The 19,880-nt window shown below is 40.2% G+C and overlaps 3 protein-coding genes, 2 long non-coding RNA genes and 1 pseudogene across 10 annotated transcripts; 2 read left to right on the plus strand and 4 right to left on the minus strand.

Annotated features, from left to right (window-relative positions):
* The first annotated feature begins 1,198 nt into the window (after window positions 1–1,198).
* On the plus strand, window positions 1,199–4,543 carry LOC116916562 (putative inorganic phosphate cotransporter). The gene is made up of 11 exons (XM_032921821.2): window positions 1,199–1,341; window positions 1,603–1,673; window positions 1,798–1,827; window positions 1,910–2,056; window positions 2,153–2,386; window positions 2,487–2,574; window positions 2,649–3,133; window positions 3,225–3,374; window positions 3,445–3,577; window positions 3,686–3,927; window positions 3,990–4,543. The coding sequence occupies exons 1-11, from the start codon at window positions 1,329–1,331 to the stop codon at window positions 4,203–4,205; spliced, it is 1,809 nt and encodes a 602-aa protein (XP_032777712.2). The 5' UTR covers window positions 1,199–1,328; the 3' UTR covers window positions 4,206–4,543.
* Window positions 1,684–5,149, minus strand: LOC116916568. The gene is made up of 6 exons (XR_006643472.1): window positions 4,998–5,149; window positions 4,458–4,928; window positions 3,667–4,119; window positions 3,436–3,606; window positions 2,440–3,074; window positions 1,684–2,384 (listed from the first exon to the last, which is right to left on the minus strand). It is a non-coding gene; the product is annotated as an uncharacterized LOC116916568 (long non-coding RNA).
* Window positions 5,150–6,280: 1,131 nt separating this feature from the next.
* On the minus strand, window positions 6,281–9,718 carry LOC123466426 (annotated as a pseudogene).
* Window positions 6,449–6,947, minus strand: LOC123469871 (dormancy-associated protein 2-like). Its single transcript, XM_045169217.1, has 2 exons — window positions 6,936–6,947; window positions 6,449–6,826 (listed from the first exon to the last, which is right to left on the minus strand). Exons 1-2 carry the CDS (start codon window positions 6,945–6,947, stop codon window positions 6,449–6,451), a joined length of 390 nt encoding a protein of 129 aa, XP_045025152.1.
* A 4,938-nt stretch (window positions 9,719–14,656) lies between the features above and the next one.
* On the minus strand, window positions 14,657–15,277 carry LOC116916082. Its single transcript, XR_006643474.1, has 2 exons — window positions 15,154–15,277; window positions 14,657–15,084 (listed from the first exon to the last, which is right to left on the minus strand). It is a non-coding gene; the product is annotated as an uncharacterized LOC116916082 (long non-coding RNA).
* Window positions 14,821–19,717, plus strand: LOC116916080 (protein timeless). 6 transcript variants are annotated; one of them, XM_032921270.2, is made up of 12 exons: window positions 14,821–15,012; window positions 15,322–15,416; window positions 15,493–15,551; window positions 15,660–15,846; window positions 15,919–16,149; window positions 16,929–17,078; window positions 17,184–17,214; window positions 17,279–17,381; window positions 17,460–17,632; window positions 17,699–18,477; window positions 18,543–18,777; window positions 18,841–19,717. In XM_032921270.2, exons 1-12 carry the CDS (start codon window positions 14,913–14,915, stop codon window positions 19,239–19,241), a joined length of 2,544 nt encoding a protein of 847 aa, XP_032777161.2. In that variant the 5' UTR covers window positions 14,821–14,912; the 3' UTR covers window positions 19,242–19,717. The 6 variants fall into 6 exon arrangements, with proteins under 6 accessions (XP_032777161.2, XP_045025529.1, XP_045025531.1 ...); XM_045169594.1 differs by having other exon boundaries at window positions 17,282–17,381; XM_045169596.1 differs by having other exon boundaries at window positions 17,285–17,381.
* The last annotated feature ends 163 nt before the right edge of the window (window positions 19,718–19,880 follow it).

A 19,880-nucleotide genomic window follows, 5' to 3' on the forward strand; every position in this document is an offset into this window, starting at 1 on the left:
TCCCTGTTCGTAACTCTAATATAGAATCGTAAGGTGTGCTACACTTGGACTTCATCAAAAGGCATGTTAAATGAGAAGAAAACGGTGAAATTTCAAAGTCATGCTCACGTGAGGACCCCAAGATCAGCTCCCGAACACGTGGGACATTTTTTCGTCACGAGTGCATCGCTGTCTTGTCATTGTGTGTATGACACCGGTGTCACCAATTGATGTTGGGCCGTTTTTTTTTTTTTTTTACATTTCCATTTGTAGTGGTTCTGGAATTCAAATCACCGCGAGTTCATTGGGAATGCGTCTGGGGAAATCCGGATGGTAGGACACGAGGAGGACGCGTGTAGACGTCCTGGGGTTGCCCAAATCCCTTGTTTATTATCTGCTATAATGAATTCATAGTCCTTTTCAAATCATGATGACTGGTGATATTCTGCTATGAATTTTGTGTCTGTTCAGCTCCCTGCATATTATCAGGAAAGGAGAATTCGATTTAACACGGACTTGTTTAATGAGAAATGTTAAAAAATAATTTGAAACGATTCATTGAAATTTTTTTTAATTATATTTAGGGAAGGCGGATTTGTATCGACCAGCATCTCCTCTTGATTTCACTTGATGAATCTCTATCAAACATTTTTCGTCTAATTGATTCTCTATAATTGGAATCCTTGTTGACGGTGGCTTAACAGTTATACTATAGTTTACCAGGCAACCAACATAATCTGTTATTGATGTTCAGGAAAGCACAGAAACTCTCTCACTTTTATGGTTTGAAAGGTGGCATGCCTGTGGTCACGAACGCCATTCTAAGATTCCACTTGATTTTTCAGGCCACGTTTAGACCTTACTCTTTGCATTTACCATCCCGAGGATCAGATGCATTGAGTTGCTGACGCTAAATCGGCATGGCAACAACAACGATGGCCGAAGGTAATCACGTGAAATCCACGTATCTTTTTCTATCTTCTTTTATTGTGGTAAGGAAAAAGATTAAAACCCAACATAAATGTGAACGAATACCATCATTTGTCGCGATAATTTTCACAACCTTTCTCTTTTTTCAAATTTATCAAGACGTTTAATTTATTCAACTTTTTTTTTTTTTCCCTCCTGGATACTACTTGAAATTCACGCTGTGCCCTGCGGAAGGGAAATCTTAAAAAGGTGACTGCTAGCCAGGAAGGGTGTTTAATTGGCAACAGTACGATACTCTTCAGAGGGCACAGAGTCTTCAACGTGAACAGACGCTTGTTCTATTTCGGCTTATTTTTTTTTTCTCCGTCATCTTCAACGCTAAATCTATCTAAGTTGCCTAATAGAGAGGAGAAGCCAACATGGCGAAAGGACGTAAGTGAACAATAAGCTTTGATCTATTTAAATCTTTCCAAGATATATCCTAAATTGTTTTAAAATTTAAATGCGACAACTTTCGGTAGTAGCATGCTTCTTCTGTTATATACTTTACAGGCAGATTTCTCTTGTTCCAAAATCTGTAAAAACACTTTAAAGCCGAGTATGTATAGTAACCCAGTTATTTGCCATACTTTTGCAAGTTCCAGCTTTTTAGATTTCATAAATTGACAATCTTCTCCATTGCATCATTTTCAGCTTTGATCCCAGCTCGTTACACCTTCACAGCACTGGTCTCCATCGGCCTGGCAATCATTTATGGTCTGAAGGTAAGTACTATACGACTCCATTAACATATATTTTTGTCAATCTCATGAAACAGGATGACGATGCTATAATATACATTGTGTTTCTTTTGTTTTTCATGGGGAATCCCTTAACGAAATACACCAGGTGAACCTAAGCGTGGCGATTGTCGTCATGGTAAGAATAATTCGAAATCACGTTTTCAACCGGCCTTTTAACTATTAATGATATGCTTCTCTGTCCAACCCTCATTGGAAAGATCAATTCAACGGAGCTTGCGTCTATGGCGTTGTCAGAAGCCTCTCACGGTGGGCATCATGGGAACGCCAACGAAAACGGAACGGCTCCACCGGAGTTTGCTTGCGCAGCTCCGGTGTCCCATTCCAATGCAACTGACACCATACAGGTATGACAGAATTCAAATCAATTAATGAATTGCAAATTTTTGTTTATACAATCACCATATAGTCATTGACTAATCTCCTGGTATTGTCACTCATAGGATGGACCATTCGCGTGGCCCGAGCCTGTTCAGGGTTTGGTGTTAAGCTCCTACTTTTGGGGTTACCTTCTGACTCAGATTCCGGGTGGAATGATAGCGGAAAAGTACTCGGCCAAGTGGGTCATCTGGGCATCTGTTCTCGTCAATGTTGTTTTCACCATTTTAACACCGTTGGCTGCCAACATCAGTTACATCGCTGTGCTCGTTGTTCGTTTCATTGAAGGACTGGGTGCTGTAAGATCCAATAATTTGATTAGCGAAGTCCTCATTATTTTTGAGAATTGTACCGTAGGCTATGTTTGTTTTGACTGTTAATCGTTTCCTTTGGAAATAGGGTGTTTCTCTACCAGCCATTCACGTTATGTTGACAAAATGGGTTTTGCCGCAAGAGCGCAACCTGATGTCGTCGTTAGCTTATGCTGGTAGATGTTGTTTTGCTGCATATTTTCCCATAGAGTTTGCTGTTAAAATTGATTACGCAACTTTAAACCGACAGGCATGGCGCTAGGTACAGTCATCTCGTTGCCATTTTCCGGTATTTTAGCCGCTGCACTCGGTTGGGAAGCAGTGTTTTACGTTCAAGGAGGTCTCTCTATGATCTGGTGCGTTTTATGGCTAATTTTTGTCTTCGACTCACCGGAAGATCATCCGCGTATCCATCCGGTGGAGTTGGAGCTTTTTGAAACGTCCATGCATCACGATGACCACGAAAGTCATGAAGCATCTAAGGAAGCAGCGCAATTAGAAGATCACAACATCACAGAGGGGTCTGTTGTTGTCATGACTCCCGTTATTCCAGACAAGCCGAATGCGCAGAAAAGAAGAAATAGTCACCAGGGACACCATTGGCACGGGTTCCATGGATGGCACGGATTTCACGGATGGCACGGATGGCATGCAGGACACAAACATCACGAACATCCTAAACTCCACAAGGAACATTTGAAAAAAAAAGGCCATCACGGAGGACATGGACATCCGGTATATTAGATATCAGTTAAATATAGAGAGCATAGGTCGATTTTTATTTATTTATTTATTGTGTTGTATTGCTGTTTTTGCCTTGCCATAGGATTTGCCTATTCCGTGGAAAGCTCTTGCTACTTCCGGTCCGTTCTGGGCTATTCTGGTTGCTCATTCGTGCAGTAATTTTGGATGGTACATGCTGTTAGTTGAACTACCCACTTACATGAAGGCCATCTTACGCTTTAATATCAGTCAGGTAAACCAGCTAAATCTATTCCTTTTGATTTGAGAATGCTATACACGTAAAATTTCCATACCTGCAACAGAACGCTGGATTATCTGCCATCCCGTACGTGTGTCTATGGGTATTCAGCATTATATGGAGTAATCGTTTAGATTGGGCAAAGAGCAAAGGATGGATCACGACGACGACTGTGCGCAAACTGTCTACAGCCATTGGTATGTGTCCCAACGAACGCGCTTAGCCGCTAGTGTGAAAAATCTAAAATTCAGTTGATGGTCGAAACTAATGGAATGAAAATGCTGACATTTGAAATCCTGAAACAGCATCCTTATTCCCCGCCGCTTGTTTTGTCGGAGTCAGTTTGGTGGGATGCGATCGCCAAGCCGCCGTGGCGTTGATGACTGTCGGAACGATGTTTGTCGCCGGAATGTATTGTGGCTTCCTCACCAACCACGTTGATATCGCGCCGAATTATGCAGGAACTCTTATGGCTTTCACTAACACGGCAGCTACGATTCCTGGTTTCATCGTTCCCGCGTTTGTCGGCCACCTAACGCACGGAAATGTGAGAAAATTTTTCAAATGCTGATTGCTTGCCAACAGATAAAGATTTGTTTTTTCTTCTAGCAAACACTTGGTCAATGGCAAATCATTTTTTTCACAACGGCTGCGGTTTTTGTCCTCGAGTTCGTCGTTTACACAGTTTTCGCATCTGGAGAAGAACAGCCATGGAACCATGTAGTGGTAGATCAAAAGCCTGCATTGGAGAAGCATATTACAGCAAAGGAAGTTCATCATGAATCCGAAAGTGAACAGTTAGAAGGTAAAGCTGAAAATCCTTAAAAGAGAGGAAGGAACGCTATGTAAATTAGGACCAAAAAGGTGAAAAGAAATTGATGGACGTGAAATGTTGTGTGATCATGTTCATGAAAATTGTTGCTTTGGTAATTAGATGAACTTTGTTGCTAACGTTTAATATTTCGTATGATAAACTATCGAAAATTATATTTCCTTCGTAATTTCTTTTCTCATATAAAGTTATCTGTCTATTTATCTACTGTTTGTAAAGAGAATAACGTATACACTTCGAATTACCTTTGCTTACCGATGAAAAAATTTAACTAGCAATCAATATTGTGGTCGATCCTATTCTGCCGTGGAATAAACGCTTTCTCGTATTAGCATAATTGTCAAGTTGCACACTTCGAATAACATATTTTGCATTAAAAAAAAGTTGTTTTAAGCGTAAGTTCTCACTAGTTGCAGTAGTTTTAAAATAGCAAAGAATTCTTTATTTTTGCTCGGTATAAGCTAATTCTTTAAAATATTGAAAATACCGTCATGGTTGGTTGTACGATAGTGATACTGAATGTCATAAGGAATTTTTTACACTGCAGCTCGGAGAAACAATGGGCCACCTAGAAAACATAATGGGGCAACAACGGCGCCTATAACAGCCGAATGGAGGGCCCAAGCAGCTTGCTTCGACCCAACCCCTGGTTGGTACAGTATACTGCGAACTATCATTCCTGTACCAATCATTGCAGCAATGCTGCCCAAAATGACCTAAATGATTATTAAACAAATTACTAATACAATTTCATTTTCTGGCACCCCTAAGTTTGAGACTCTTACCACCCAAGAGTTTCCCATTACTGCCTTCATAATTAGAGGACTGCGAAAACAAGCATTGCTGAAGCAGCTGTCAACATTATGGAACCTCTGAAGTACATGTATGTTGTCCTTATCCTATCTTTAACATACTCAGGCCACATCCTGAAAAAGGATCATCTTTTCCCTTAAAAACATCACCGCCCATCTTACTGTTTAAAATTGTTTCTGGTTGAAACAAAACCATTTCGACCACGAAAAATACAAACAAAATGCAATTTTGTTGCGAAACATTCTTGTATTGCAAAACAAGTCATAGCCTCTTCTAATAATTAATTAATAAAAAAATTCAATTGCTGGAGATATACAAAAGTAACTACATTGCAGACAAAAAGTTAGCATTCATGATGAAGTGCCCAATTCAACAGGAAACTAGCCGTGCTGAAAGGATAGCTGCCTGAGGCTTACAACTTGTATAGCCTATACGTCGTTACAGGTGAGATAAAAAACGAAGAAGACCATCCTTGTGAAAAATAACGTATATTAAATATATGAATAAAGATTCTGGAAAGCGTTCATATCTGTGTCGTGCAAATGAAATTGACGCATAGCTTTCGAGCACGGTCGTATTCGGGAGATCGTTTGCTCGTGGTTTGAATTGGTGTATGTCAACGCTGATTTCGTGAGCTGATAGGCAGCATCATGTCACTCGTTTTCACTGTCACCAACAGGATTTTCAAGGTGCACAGTCGTTTTTGCTTCAAGCAAGGTTTCTAAGCTCATTTTTCTATGTTATTTAAGTGACTCTTAAGCCTGGCAAAATAAGCCCTACATTTTCGTTGGGCTTAAAAAGTCTGACTCGACTTCGGTTTTATTTCATTTTTTGCTGAAATCTAAATACAGCAAGCTATGCAAGATTTCGATTTAAAGCTAAACGGGGATTAAGAAAATTGACTTCGTTTGATTCACGTGAGACTTATAGTTTTAGAGCTATTAAAATTCAAAGTTGTTACGCTACAACTACTTTGATTTCGTTAACTTCGAGAACTTGTTATAAAAACAGAGAACCAGAGGTTGCTTATAAAAAAGGTGGGTCAAATGGCATTCTGTAATTTTTCAATCGAATACTAAAGTCAAGCATCAGTAGGCCTAAATCTAACAGAAACAAGTCTGAAGTTGAAGGCCAACTAAAAACAGGGAACCGTTTGCAATTACACTTCTCTCTGGATCAGACCAACAATTCCTTAAACATCGGTTTAGCAAGTCATTATGGAAATCGGCCAAAGTTCAAAAGAAGTCAAACATCGTTAACACGGTAACAGTTTATTGGATCAAAGAAAAGAGTCATTAATGCAAGTAACAATACTTATCCCAGAAAAGCTCGTGGAAAACAACAGGTGAAACGAGACAGTAATTAAATGGAAAACAGAAATTACCATAATAACAACAGAAAAAACGAGCCTTGAAACGATTTTTTAGCCATGATAATATCCACCATATCCACCATAACGTCTATACCCTCCATAACCTCCGTATCCACCATAACCTCCATGTCCCCATCCGCCGTAGCCTCCACGGCCTCCATATCCCCAACCTCCACGGCGATGTTCAGCCGTGTCCAAGTCGGCGGTCAGCACGTCGTCTTCAACCGAACGATGTTTACGGCCCCATCCATATCCTCTGTGTCCACCATAGCCTCTGTATCCTCCGTGGTATCCTCCGTGGTATCCGCCACCGTATCCTCTGTAGTATCCACCACGCTTGTGTTCAGCAGCGTCCAGGTCAGCTACTTCGACTACTACGTCCGTCTCATCAACGGCAGCGGCCAAGGCCATTAGGCATGCTAAGGCGATCTAATTTGGTTGAGTGAACATGAACATTTAATTTCGATTAAAATCATAATACGACGATGAAATGATATCACTTAACATCACTACTTAAATGAGGAAACTAATGTCTTACCACAACTTTCATGGTTGCTGAGTTTCCAAGTGTTGCTGTCGGTTGCTGAAAAACTTCTGTCCAAGGACCCCGATTTTTTCCTTTTTATACTGTTTGAGCGTCATGGCTGAATTCATTGTTGCCTGCAAACTTGTATGCGTCCAGCTGGGCTTGTTACACATAAGTTGTCGAACTGCAATCTTGTAAGTCATACAGAGGACGAACAACAAAATTCCCCTTTCCCCTTGAGGGCGTCGCCTCCCATCTTCTGCTTTAAATTCCTTTCAGTATTTTTTTTTAAACAAAACTTGTCGGCTATGTTCAGACTGTTGATCAGCACGATCGAAAAAATTGCCTTATCGATAAAAAAACCCAACAAAAACGACACAAAAAAGAAAACAATTTTCTTTCGATATCTCCGATTTTTATTTTTGTTTTTTCCACTTCCGCTCTTTATGTTTCTGCATTATTTCCTGCAGGTTGGTTCCCGAATGACGCAGCAGTTTCATCATCCATCGAAACATGTTCGTTTTGTGCCTCGTCACTGCCCTAATGCCCACAAAGGATCGATCATTCTTGACGAAATGCGCAGTTGATGCGGAGGTGTCTATTTCTTCTTTTGCTATAAAAGGATTGTGAGTTGGCATTTTCAAAGGCTTTGCTATATTACATTCGATTGCATTCAGCGGATTTGTAAATGTGCTTCAGTTAAAAAAAAAAAAAAATTTTTTTTTGCATCAACTTTTATGGAGGGGCGTTGGCTACCGTGCGCCATGTATTGCGTGTTGTTAGGTATATTAAGTGGTGCAATCGAGCGCTAGAAAAAGAATGCCCATTAAGCACCTTTACATGTCCTTTTGTGACCATTCACCGTCACGGCTTATTCTGTTTTGTCCGCAAACTTGGATGCATTCAATTGGCCTTAGTGAATAAAGGACAAGACCTTGAAATCCAAACCAGAAGACAAATAAAGAAACCACATTTTTCCATGAAGGAATTGTGCTGGATTTATACGATGCTGAAATAAAACACAGACATCTTGCATGATGCAGTCACAAGAGAGTAGCGAAAAGCACAAGAACTCTGGCTCTTTAAAACAAACTTGGACACTCAGTGGACTTTAAACCAGGTCTTGCAATTTTATAAGCAAATCGGTATGGTTGAACTACCCACCTATATGAAGGCCATTTTGCGTTTCAATATCAGCCAGGTGATTAAAATATCATGTGACATTCCAATCTTACTGGCTTGTAAAAACATTGTGGGTTTTGCAAAAGAATGCTGGACTATCTGCAATTCCCTATATTTGTGTCTATGGATATTCACTATCATTTGGAGCAATCGTTTAGATTGGGCAAAAAGCAAAGGCTGGATCACCACAACGACCGTATAAATTGTGTCCGTATAAACCCGTGTCCATATAAATTGAATAAAAGTCACTTTAACGAATAACATAAAGAGGAAATTCTTACGCATTGACGGGATCGAAGGGCCGAGCAGAATAAGGAGAGTGAACTTCGGCAGCGTGTACAATTTTTTGGGTGTCGTAAAGCAAGAATGTGGAAAAGAGAACCTTAACAGAGAAGTTCGATTAAGGATAAAGATATGTACGTAGGCCTACATATCTTTTTATAAATTACCAGGCCACCGTAAAGAGCGACGGAATAGAGGCCAGCTCCGAGCGCCGTAGTAGGTGGTAAGAACATGCCTTCGAGAAGTCGAAAAAACGGTTCATAAAATGCTTAGATAAGATTTGAAAATAAGTGACTCACTTCCAAGTGATGCGGCAAAGACTGCGCCAAAACCAATGGCCAAAGGTCCTCCCATGTTCAAAAATTTCTCACTCGGAGCACAAACAGCTACAGTGGATAATCCACCAACAATTCCTGCCGTTTACCTAATACGGAAAAGATATTGGTTGTACGATAGTGATACTGAATGTCTTAAGGAATTTTTTACACTGCAGCTCGGAGAAGCAATGGGCCACCTAGAAAACATAATGGGGCAACAACGACGCCTATAACAGCCGAATGGAGAGCCCAAGCAGCTTGCTTCGACCCAACCCCTGGTTGGTACAGTATACTGCGAACTATCATTCCTGTACCAATCATTGCAGCAATGCTGTCCAAAATGATCTAATTGATTAAACAAATTACTAATACAATTTCATTTTCTGGCACCCCTAAGTTTGAGACTCTTACCACCCAAGAATTTCCCATTACTGCCTTCATAATTAGAGGACTGCGAAAACAAGCCATTGCTGAAGCAGCTGTCAACATTATGGACCTCTGAAGTACATGTATGTTATTGTCCTTATCCTATCTTTAACACACTCAGGCCACATCCTGAAAAAGGATCATATAAACAAAACATACCTCAAGTTAACTGAAAAAACAAAGGTGATAAAAACAAACACACATTAACTTACACAGATCTGTCAATTACCCCAGGTTCAGAGGCAAATCCTAACCCATAGAAGCAAAGGGCACCAAGCCCAAAACTAATCCTTTACCAAGTACTAAATGCTGCAATTTTTTTGGAAATTTGTTTCAGTTGGTGACAAAGACTGAAAATTAGCAAAATAACAAACACTTACCTCCTTCTCCAGCTGGAGCCATAGCAATTTCTTTCAGAGAGCAGGATCTAGTAGCTCTGCGTGTTAAACTCTCACAAGTCTGATTATTCAATTGTCTTGATGTTGAGCTGTAGATATTTGGCTTTGAGAACAGCACAGTAGCTTGTTTCAGAGAAGTTTTCCCAACAAAATTCGTCAAACCACTACGGAGAACGTAGGCCGACAACATTTTCAGTTTCGTGGACTTGTCAACAATCAAGCTTTGGAACACCAAATTCCTACAGTTGAGAAAAATAGTTATAATCAACGTGAAAAGTTCTTTGATAACAATTCTTCCTAATTTACCAGTCTGAGAAATATATAATAGTATGGGGAATATGAAGCTGCTGACTGATCAGTAGTGACAACACAAATGATGTAAAAGAAAAACGCAATTCAACGTATTTAATTTTGCATTGCAGACGATTCGTGCTACTAGAAAGTTCGACGTAGATTTTGTTTCGAAAAGCCCGTCTTGCGTCACAAACTCATGAGACTATGACGACGGTGTTGGATGTTTGCTGAATTCTATGCGCTAGATGAAATATTATACCTAATTTACATTACATAGCCATTGAGGGAATTTTCATCTTAGATTAGCTAGTAACACAATGACTTGTTATAAAATTTCAAGCAACTTTCAGCTTCTATCTGCTTCTATTATTCTTTCCAGAGAGTTGTGCGTCAATAGCTACAATGCTTTTCCGCTGTAGCACGAAGTATTCAGCAGCATATCACTCAATATGAACTTCGATGTTATCGCAAATGCTAGAACAACGTCCTTGGAATAGTTATACGTTTTGTCTTTTTGTGTCGAATTCAAGAATGAACTTCGATATGCAAATTTAAACAAATATATGTGATTGTTTTAAAGCGGCGAATAGCCTGCAATAGACTTGACGTTCATGTTAGGACTACAATATCTTTAAATTTGAAGCACGTCGCACATTTTTATGAAAAGATGTATAAAATTTAACATACAAAAATTAAGATACCATAATGTGTTCCGCGCATAATACAAAGTTAGATCGATCGTCCGCTCCCAAAACTTTGAAAGTGCCTTGCCTTTAATACAATAACTTACGAAAAAAACTTAAATATCTATATTAAATGATTGAACAATGTTTTTTCAATAACCTTAATTTAAAAAATAGCCAGCAAGTGTCATTTAAAAAAAAAATTCCCGTCGAAAATACAAAAAATCAGAGGCCAGGAGCTTTGCTCTGTCCTTCATCTGGACCTATTGTATATAGGAAAAAATGTTTGATTTTATTTTATCTTTATTTCCAGCTTTCCAAGTTTTCGTGATCAGTACTCAGTCTCAGACCAAGTTTTAGTGACCAGTGCTCATACCAAGTTTTAGTGATCCATCCTACTTGATTCTTCAACGCAAAAATGAATCGAGTAATCTTTGGAATCGCTGCTGCAGGAGTGTCTGCCTTAACGGTTTACCATTGGTATTCGGCTCGAAAGCGCGAAGTTATTTCTTCTACTGATGTCGACAATTTGAACGGGAGAAGTTCTGTCTATCCCCATGTTTTGTCCGTCGACATCGGTGAAGAATCTTCGACTTCGGGAAACGTCAATAATGGTGACCTTAAGGATGAGATTGCCCTGCTGAAGGAGGAAGCGTCTAGACTTGAAAAGGAAAGAGACGAATTCGCTTTGCAGACGCAGAAATTATCTGAACAACTTTGTCAAGAGACAGCCGAACGCGAGTATCTGCAAGCGAAGAGCTCATACCTTCAGGTCGAAATCGACATTAAACAAAGACTTTTCGAAAATGATCTTGATGATCTTCGAGCCGCAAATCGTGACGCGATTATTGCAATGCATGACGATTTATCCCAACAAAATTTGGCACTAGAGTTGGATAATGCTCGTCTTCGTTGCCAGAACGATTTGGTTTCGAATGATCTGATCAACGTTACAGCTGAACGAGACCGAGCTGTCGTGGAGAATGCCGCTCTGGCCGAAGAAGTCGGCGACGTTCAATCCAAGTGGCAAGCAGCATTGACCAACGTGCAAGACCTGCAAACGGCAGCTGATTGCCGCGAAAGCGAGTTACTGCAAATTCATGCTGAACTGGTTTCCAGCGCAGCAAGAATTGCAGAACTAGAATCAGTTAACCATTGTCAGAGCAACAAGCTTGTCGAATTGGAAATGATCGTACAAGGGCAGAGCAGATCGACTCTCGTCACTCCGGAATTTGAGCAACCTCCCGTTGCTACTCTGGTGGAGACTGAAGACTTGCCCGAACTGCACGCTAGTGTTGAACAAGCTGTTGAGGCTGTTGTTGACGAATCTGCCAAGCCATCTTCCCAAGATGACGTGCAGGACGTCCCTTTCCCTCCACTCGTGCAAGAGGCAGCAGCTCCGCGCCGTGATGAGATCGCTCAGAAGCCAGAAGTACCCGTGTTTCCCTGTATGGATATCCGCTTTAGGAATCAAGATATCCAAGGATATACCGTCCTCCTGGAATCGTCTGGAGGACTTCAGGCTGACATCAGCCCAAACCAAGATGTCGTTGAGGAGGTGAAACCTGTGGCATCACCACCAGCCAAACAGGAGGCGCCGCCTAACGTGAAATCTTGCGATTTTAAGGTCATCAACGCAGTCGTTGAACAAGAACTACCTGGAAGCTATAAACTGAACGTTGCTTCGCAACATTACGGCCACATTATCGGCAAAGAGGGGAAACATGTCAGGGCGTTCCAGGAGGCGCACGGCGTAAAGGTAGTGGTTACGCCACCAAGAGGGCCGCACAGTCAAGTCCGAGTCTTGATTACACAAGGGAACAACGAAGGGCGCCGCAACGTGGCCAAGCAAATTGTAGAATCTCTACCAGCCATCGTCGAGATTCCTTTTGCGTCCTTAGGACGGCTCACACCTCAGCGAAAGAAGCAGCTGTGGTACCGCTACTTTGTGGACATGGTTGAAGACGAATCGAACAAGAAGTGCGTGTTGCGCGGAAAATTAGGCAGCTGCCTGCGTCTGTTCAAGGAGCAGAAAGTCTAAAAAGTCTAATTTATCCTTCACCTCCGATGCTGACTCCTAGTAACAAACCAAAGAGATTGGTGGACGAACCCGTCAAAGCAGTTGGGACATTGTCGTGCGTGGGGACTTCTGTCGGCTTGTTTCAATGGTCTTCTTCCCGGCACACGTTTGCATTCACGTGATGAGATTACGGTACTGCACTTATACTTGTTAAAAGTGCATGCCACATCTCACGCGTGTTTCCAGCCGCCGGAAGAGGAACTCCACCTGATTTTCTTGTGGGGATGGCAGAGTACGCAGAATGGCTTCACCTCCGCTACAGTGGTTCGGCTACCTTTACGGGGGATTTCATCCTTAAATGAGTTAATCAATCTTGAAGGTGAGTTACTATGGAGGGAGGCAAGCATATTTGGTTTCATTTGTACATAACGTAAATATCTTTCTTTACTTACAGTATGTATATATGTGCCGCAAAATTGTTCTTTTCGACGTGACAAACTTCAAAATTCACTGTTTGATATTTTCGATAATGTTTAATTTTATCTTATACATGTTGTAAATATCTTTCTTTACTTATAAATCCCTCTCCACCAAATTGTTCTTTTCGACCCCAAATTCAAAATTCACAGTTTGATATTTTTAATAATGTTTGGTTTTACTTTGTACATATTGTTAATATCTTTCCCTACATATTTTGTCTCTTCCCCAAAATTGTTCTTTTCGGTCCCACTTTTCCCAAAATTCCCTCTTTCGTATACAATAAAATTTCTCTCTTATCATAACGTTCCGTTTTGCTCAATTATTTTTCAACTATCCAGCTTTACCGCACCAATAACAAGAAATAAGGGTAATTTTCTTCAAACTTTAATTGACACATGTATAGAGAATTATATCAAAGAAAACAATGAGTATAAAAGAAATTAATTTAAGCTTGTTAGAGTAACCTGAAATGATCCACCACATAATTTATACGTACGTAAACTTCATCACTAACCAGACAATTGAACATCATTTGCATTTTACTCATAATTAACGACATTATACTATTGAGTAATAGCGTTGAAGAATGACTTACATTGCAAAACAGACATTAATGCTAAATACCACCGTCGGGCACTCACCTAGACTTCGGTCGTTGATCCACATAACAGAGTGCATAGTAGTTGATAAAGTAAGTTAAGAACAGGTGTTGAAAGTGACTTCACCCGGGATATCGAACACGAGATAACGCATTACAAGTGGTAAGCTATATCCAGTGTACCAACACCACACATTTAAAGCACAGTAGGCTACTCTCTAAAAGAAGAGATGTCGAGGAAATTTGATCTAGACTTTTGTAAAATTAGAAGCTCTAAGACATTGTGTCTAAAAAAATATGATGTGGCGGGTAATTCCCCTATGCCATTCCCCGTGTTAAATAGGCAACTGATACGCCCTTCAATTTTGAAGGTAAAAACAAAAAGGATTTTTCCTTAATTTTGCTTTCAAGGCCGTAGAAGCTAGTTATTTTATGAATGTATTTCCGAAAATGATATTTCATAACATTTAATCGCAATAGGAGTCACCTTTAGAGGGATTGTAAAGACGAATGAACGACAAACCCATTTACCATACCAATTGTCTCCTTTTTCAGAACAATATGTAAAGAAAACACGCTAGAAAAATGTCGTCTACCGTTTTCTAGACATCCCTTTTTAGAGAGTAACTTTCTTTTATCGACACCTGTATATGTAGCGATGGCTACTGATATTTTAGGGTGGCTCGATGCAACAGCATGCGTCCGGTGTTCTCTGGGTTTGAGCATTTGCGACCCCATTTTTCAAGGTGTTTTTTTTTATTATTGATTAAGCAACCATGCTAATAATAAGATGTTCAGAGGTATCACATATAGCATAGGGTAGCGTCATTAGTTGGTGATTAAAAAATCGAAATCGTTCATGATGTTCAACTGTTGGGAATCGTAGTTGATGCATTTTCTGAAGGACTCCTACAAAGATCGTTTCTCGCCCAGATCAGGGAATCTGTCGTCAACGGAAAATTTTCCATTTCAGTTAACGAGACCTACCGGTTTCACGCGCGTAGACCGTGTCAAGTCAGACTAAGCACAAAGCAATGCATTAGAAAGACCATGAAGTATTGGAACGCGGTTTCTCTTTGAGCAACATATAGTCTACACGCGTTACGGTTTAGAAAACCGGTCTTCGTGTCACGCCCATTAAAGTGTTGTTTGCTTTCCTTCTTTAGTTTTAAAAGAAATTCATTCGAACATTCTTTGGGATGTCCTTATTAGCCGTCATCTCTGGTGGTAGTACTCAGTCGGATGCTAGCACTACTTGCGTCACCAGCAGATTTCTTTGAGTACAATACGGTGTGGTCAAACGTACATTATGGATTGGATGACGTTAACCGTAGGCATCCCTTGTTTATCTCATGTCCCGCTAGGCATGTTCTACCGAGATAAATACTACATTAGCGACGAATGCTTGGGTAAGCAAAAAATCGTAATAGATCTGTACAATCCTCAGCTATTTGCCAGTTATACCGTGATCGTTTCTTTTACTGAACAAAAATTCAATTAGCAACATTTGGTGACACAATTATGCATTGATTTTGACGTGATATACGAACCTGTTTAACAAGGCCACTTTAGTGATGGCAATCTTGGGCTGATGGTTAGAGCAATAAAGTTTATGCATGTTCAATTGATGCCACACCACCAATGCCAACGTTGTTCACACCCATCCACTTTCCACACGGCCTTTTCTCAATCCTATCTGTTATATTTTTACCAACCAGCTTGCCTTAGCGAAATTAACGCCAAAATCAATTGTGAGGATCCAAATACTCGTCCTCTTCGACGTGCCCTCATCTTTATGGACATTTTGAATAAGGTCGATACACAAATTTAGCCTGACTGATTTTCTGTTTCGAAAAATTATATTCTAATTTAAGTACGTTCTGTTTTAGGATCTTATCCCTATTTTGATCCACGTGAATCAACCTAGCATTATCCGTTCAACAGTCGAGTAAGTTTAGATTTTCTTCTATGTTTGCCATTTCAGTAACATCACAGGCTTGTACACTGTATTAAAATGCAAATGACTTTCATTGTTTTAACCATTACTTTTCCTCAGACTGCTTATTTGGTTAACTATACCCGTCGATTGCCTGATTCCCGCACGCGAGATGCCCGCTGACATCTCGATGCCCAAGTTCATGGTCCACGAGTTTACGCAATTTCTCTGCAGTGCAAAAGCAGCGTTTTTGGACCCTAACGTTACCCAAGCTGTCGTTGATCGCCTTTCATTTTGTTTAACTCATGTAAAACGAGAAACCTTTACCAAATTAGCCTGTTTATTCTGAATTGTGCAGTTAATCGTGTTTGTTTCCTAGCAGCCATTAACTACGAGAAATTGCGAATTCATCAACTATTTGCTTTTGCTCATCCGTAACGTCCTGTATGCTCCTGAACGACATATCAATATTACGGAAACTGAAGAACGTATGCACCCTGTGGGACACGACACTGCGTCTGATGGCTCGCAGCAAAGGCGACTCATTTGGGTCTTATTCGCACAAGGATTTGACCAAATTCTCATCAGTTTGCTGACATATTCGCAAAAGGTAAGCAATTTACAGTTAAGCTATCCGAAATTTGGCCTCTAGTTTGTAGATGTTTTTCCCTATCGACTAGACAATGCCCCAGCGGGGTGTGTAAAATTCTTTGGCGAGGTGTACGAGATGTGATTCTTGGACTAAAGAAACATGATTTTCTTGCCAAAACCATATGTAATTCTTGTTGCAAACTGTGATTCCTTCTGAAAAAAACAAAACAAACAAAATTTGGCCTTTAGCAAGTGAACGAGATTCTTTTGAGGTTTACAACCCTCGGGCCCCAGGGTGGGGTTGAACGAAATAAGGATAAATTTTAAGAACTTACTGGAAGCCAACAATAAGTAAGGGTACGTTATATGTTTCTGGCATGTTTGATTACCCTTCCTTTTCCTCCTTCTACATTTGGGTGGAATTTGAATATAGGATTTGAATATAGACTTATACGTAAGCCATTTTTTATTCGAAACCAAGAAGTGTTGCCTCACAATTCAACGAAATATTTTAAACACGCATGGTGCTATCACATAACCTTGACTTCAAGTTTTTTTCAAAGTTATTCGTCCAATTTCGGATTTTCTGCTTACATGGTACTTCAATAGAAGGAAAAAATCCAGCCAATTGTTTTTTTTTTAACGGACAAACTAGTCAAGGTAGACAAAAACGAAAACAAAAATTTTCGAAACGTTGGCATAGAACCTGTTTTCCCCACGAATATACAGAGTTTTCCATATTATAAGTGTTTTTCTTGGGATTAGTTAGACAACCCAGATGAAACATAATATTTGCAGGGCGAATGGGTCATGACAATCGTTCAACTCATTGCTCTCCTCTACCAGCGGCATCCAGCAGACAAGATGCAAAAACTGTTGGACAGGAAGGCAAATACAAACTGTTCATCTAAAGATGATGACGCGAGCAACACTTGCCAATATTTCGACGTAAGTCATTTCCAAAACCACTTAGCTGTACAAACCTGTTGAATAATATACGGTATTCAAACTACAAACTTTACATCTTTGCATGTGATAACGGATCCGGATTAGTCGACCAATTCCACTATTACCGGTTCTTCAGGTATGGTTATGTAACAAGTGACGCCTCTGAAAGTCTATAGTTTGCAATTTCAAACTTATATCAGCAGCAGAAGACATTGGTTTAAGGTTTGCCAATTGCCCCGAAACATCACGAAAATATGATCCTTCGGTACCAATGCAAGATAATGATAGAAATGGAGTGAATGTGTAAATTTTGTGTTCTGTGGTCCATCATGGAGTTGTCGATTTCATACTCTATTAATATAAAGTTCAAATTTTCTTTAGTCAACGGATCTCAAAAGGAAAAGAGGAAAAAAAATCGAAAGGAACGAGTCACAAGCAAAAGCAGAACAAACACGGTAAATCGCACCACTTCAAAACGAAGATTAAATGCGATCCGTCGGAGGAAGACGTGTCGCAGCTTCTGGTAGAATTCATCCAAATTTTTTTGCAAAATGGTAGGATCTAAACTCGTCATTTAAAAAACAACCGCGTTAATTTCCCTATTGGGTTTAACGCAACAGGTTTCAACGCCTTAGTGGGCGAACTACACCAAAAACTGATTCAACAGGATGTTCTAGTTCATTCGGAAAAGTCATTCTTCTTATGGCTCATCACTTATTTCATGCGCTTCGCGCCACAATTAAAACTGGATGAAAAGTACTTGAAAAATGTTTTCGTTATTGATCTTCTTTGCCATCTGACGTGGGATGCGATTCATCAGACTGAAGAATTTGAAGTAAAGTCACTACAACCGTCACTCGATCTAAACCCGTTTTTGCGACGTCTGCATCTAGGAATAACTGCCATCAGCGAATTCCTTCAAGCATTGGACGCATATTGTACTCTGGCTGAATCGAAGCAAACAATTGGCAACTCAAGAGAAAATAAAAAACAATCAAACATTTTCCAACTACGGGAATACTTGCTAGCCATTAATGATCTTCGTCAACTCTTTTTGCTCCGACTACGTTTGTTCAACCCTATCAACCAGAGTCGGCGATATCTCTGTGAAATCATCAAAGCTAACCACATCCTTTTGCTTTCCCTTGAACGTGCTACCAAGCTGTCGGCGTCACAAAAGAGCTTTGATATTTCTGAGCATTTAAAACAATTTTGTTGCAGGACGATAATGGCTCGATATGGAACTGCCCTCAGAGATTTTAAGACAAACGGCCCTTTTGTCAACGATTCCATTTTTACGGTATTGCATCACGTCGGTATTGATCTAGGTCAAGTTGATCTCTTGTGCGATCCTGTTATCTTACACAATTTCAGCCAAATTTGGGCTTGCGAATTCAAGGTATTCCGTTGAGTAACGCTTGCCATTTGGCAGAGATGGTTGATTTGGTTTTGCTTCTCGTTTAGTTGTGTGAAGATTGGGAAGATCTTATCGAATACGTTGTACAGAAATTTATGCAAGACTACCGGACTAAGACCGACGGCTTCGATGAGGGGTCGGTCCCCAGGATCCCTGATCAAATGCAGGATAAGCAAATATCCTTATACAACCATACAGAGTCGACTGCTTGCGAAAATCCTTCTTTTACAGAAGCAGAGCTGGCCGAGATTCAAATCCTAAAAACCCAGCTTGTGGCTTCTGGTCTTAATTCATTTTATGTATTATTTTTTCCTCCGTTTATTTTTTTCTCTTTTCTTTCAACAGGATTTCAGCAACAGTTATGTTGGATTCAGAAATCTTTATTGGTAGCCTGCTCCGCCCGTTTGGGTACGTACGTTAATGAAGAATTCCGCAATCCAGTTGCATGTCTGAGTCTTAAAATGAGATTGCCCTGCCCCATAATTCCATGGACGGAAGTCCAAGCATCAGCTCTTAATTCCAATCTTTTCAGACTTCTTTTGCATCGGATAGGCCTTCAAACATCCGTCGCTCAGACTGTCCCTTTTCCGCGAATTCCGTTTGCATGGTCGGCGGAAACTTTATACCGCGCTGCTCTATTTCTTGGTCCCGTTGACAGTCAGAATATCGACTTTGACTTGCAGTGTCTCACTAAAGTTGAACTACAAGTCCCGCCCTGTCACATTAATTCGCCTGCCGATGGTTAATTTTGAGTGAGATGTAAGTTAAACACTATCCAATATGGTGAGTAGGATACCCAGCAACGTAGTAGGCGATTCCCTACAGGTCTTCAGTTAATTACACTCCATGATCCCAAAGTTGTTTTACTCGAAATGATACTCCCATTAAGTTTGTAAATTTTTTTCAGACCATGTCGGTATTTTCAAGCATTTGTTGTGGATTATATGGTAAAATTAGTTATATGATGTTTGTTGTCTGTTGGGAAATGTTTTGACGTCACTGATAACCTCGTATATAGCCTCACAGTCTAATGCTCACGAGATTCACGTGTTTTCTTCTTCCTCGACCCTTTGTAACGTGACTATACTAAAATCAATTGATCATTTTGAAAATCATCATTAGTCTAAACGTGATTCTATCGGAATACGAATTCCATTCTCAAATCTTTATGCAATGAGTTGTGGTAGGTGTTGTGGTAGGCCGTAAAAATCCATTTCCAGTTTTCGTAGAGTCAAGTCACGTTTCTTTCTGGTGATGACCGATGAATATTTTACGCAATAGATCAATCCTCCGAAAAGGGTAAGTTCGTTGATACCAAAAGTATGTCAAGTATGTCATTCAGTTTTCGACGACATAATCGAGCAACGGGGAAATGGGGACGAGAA

This window comes from Daphnia magna, linkage group LG2 (genome assembly GCF_020631705.1).
Source record: "Daphnia magna isolate NIES linkage group LG2, ASM2063170v1.1, whole genome shotgun sequence".
Classification (NCBI taxonomy): domain Eukaryota; kingdom Metazoa; phylum Arthropoda; class Branchiopoda; order Diplostraca; family Daphniidae; genus Daphnia; species Daphnia magna.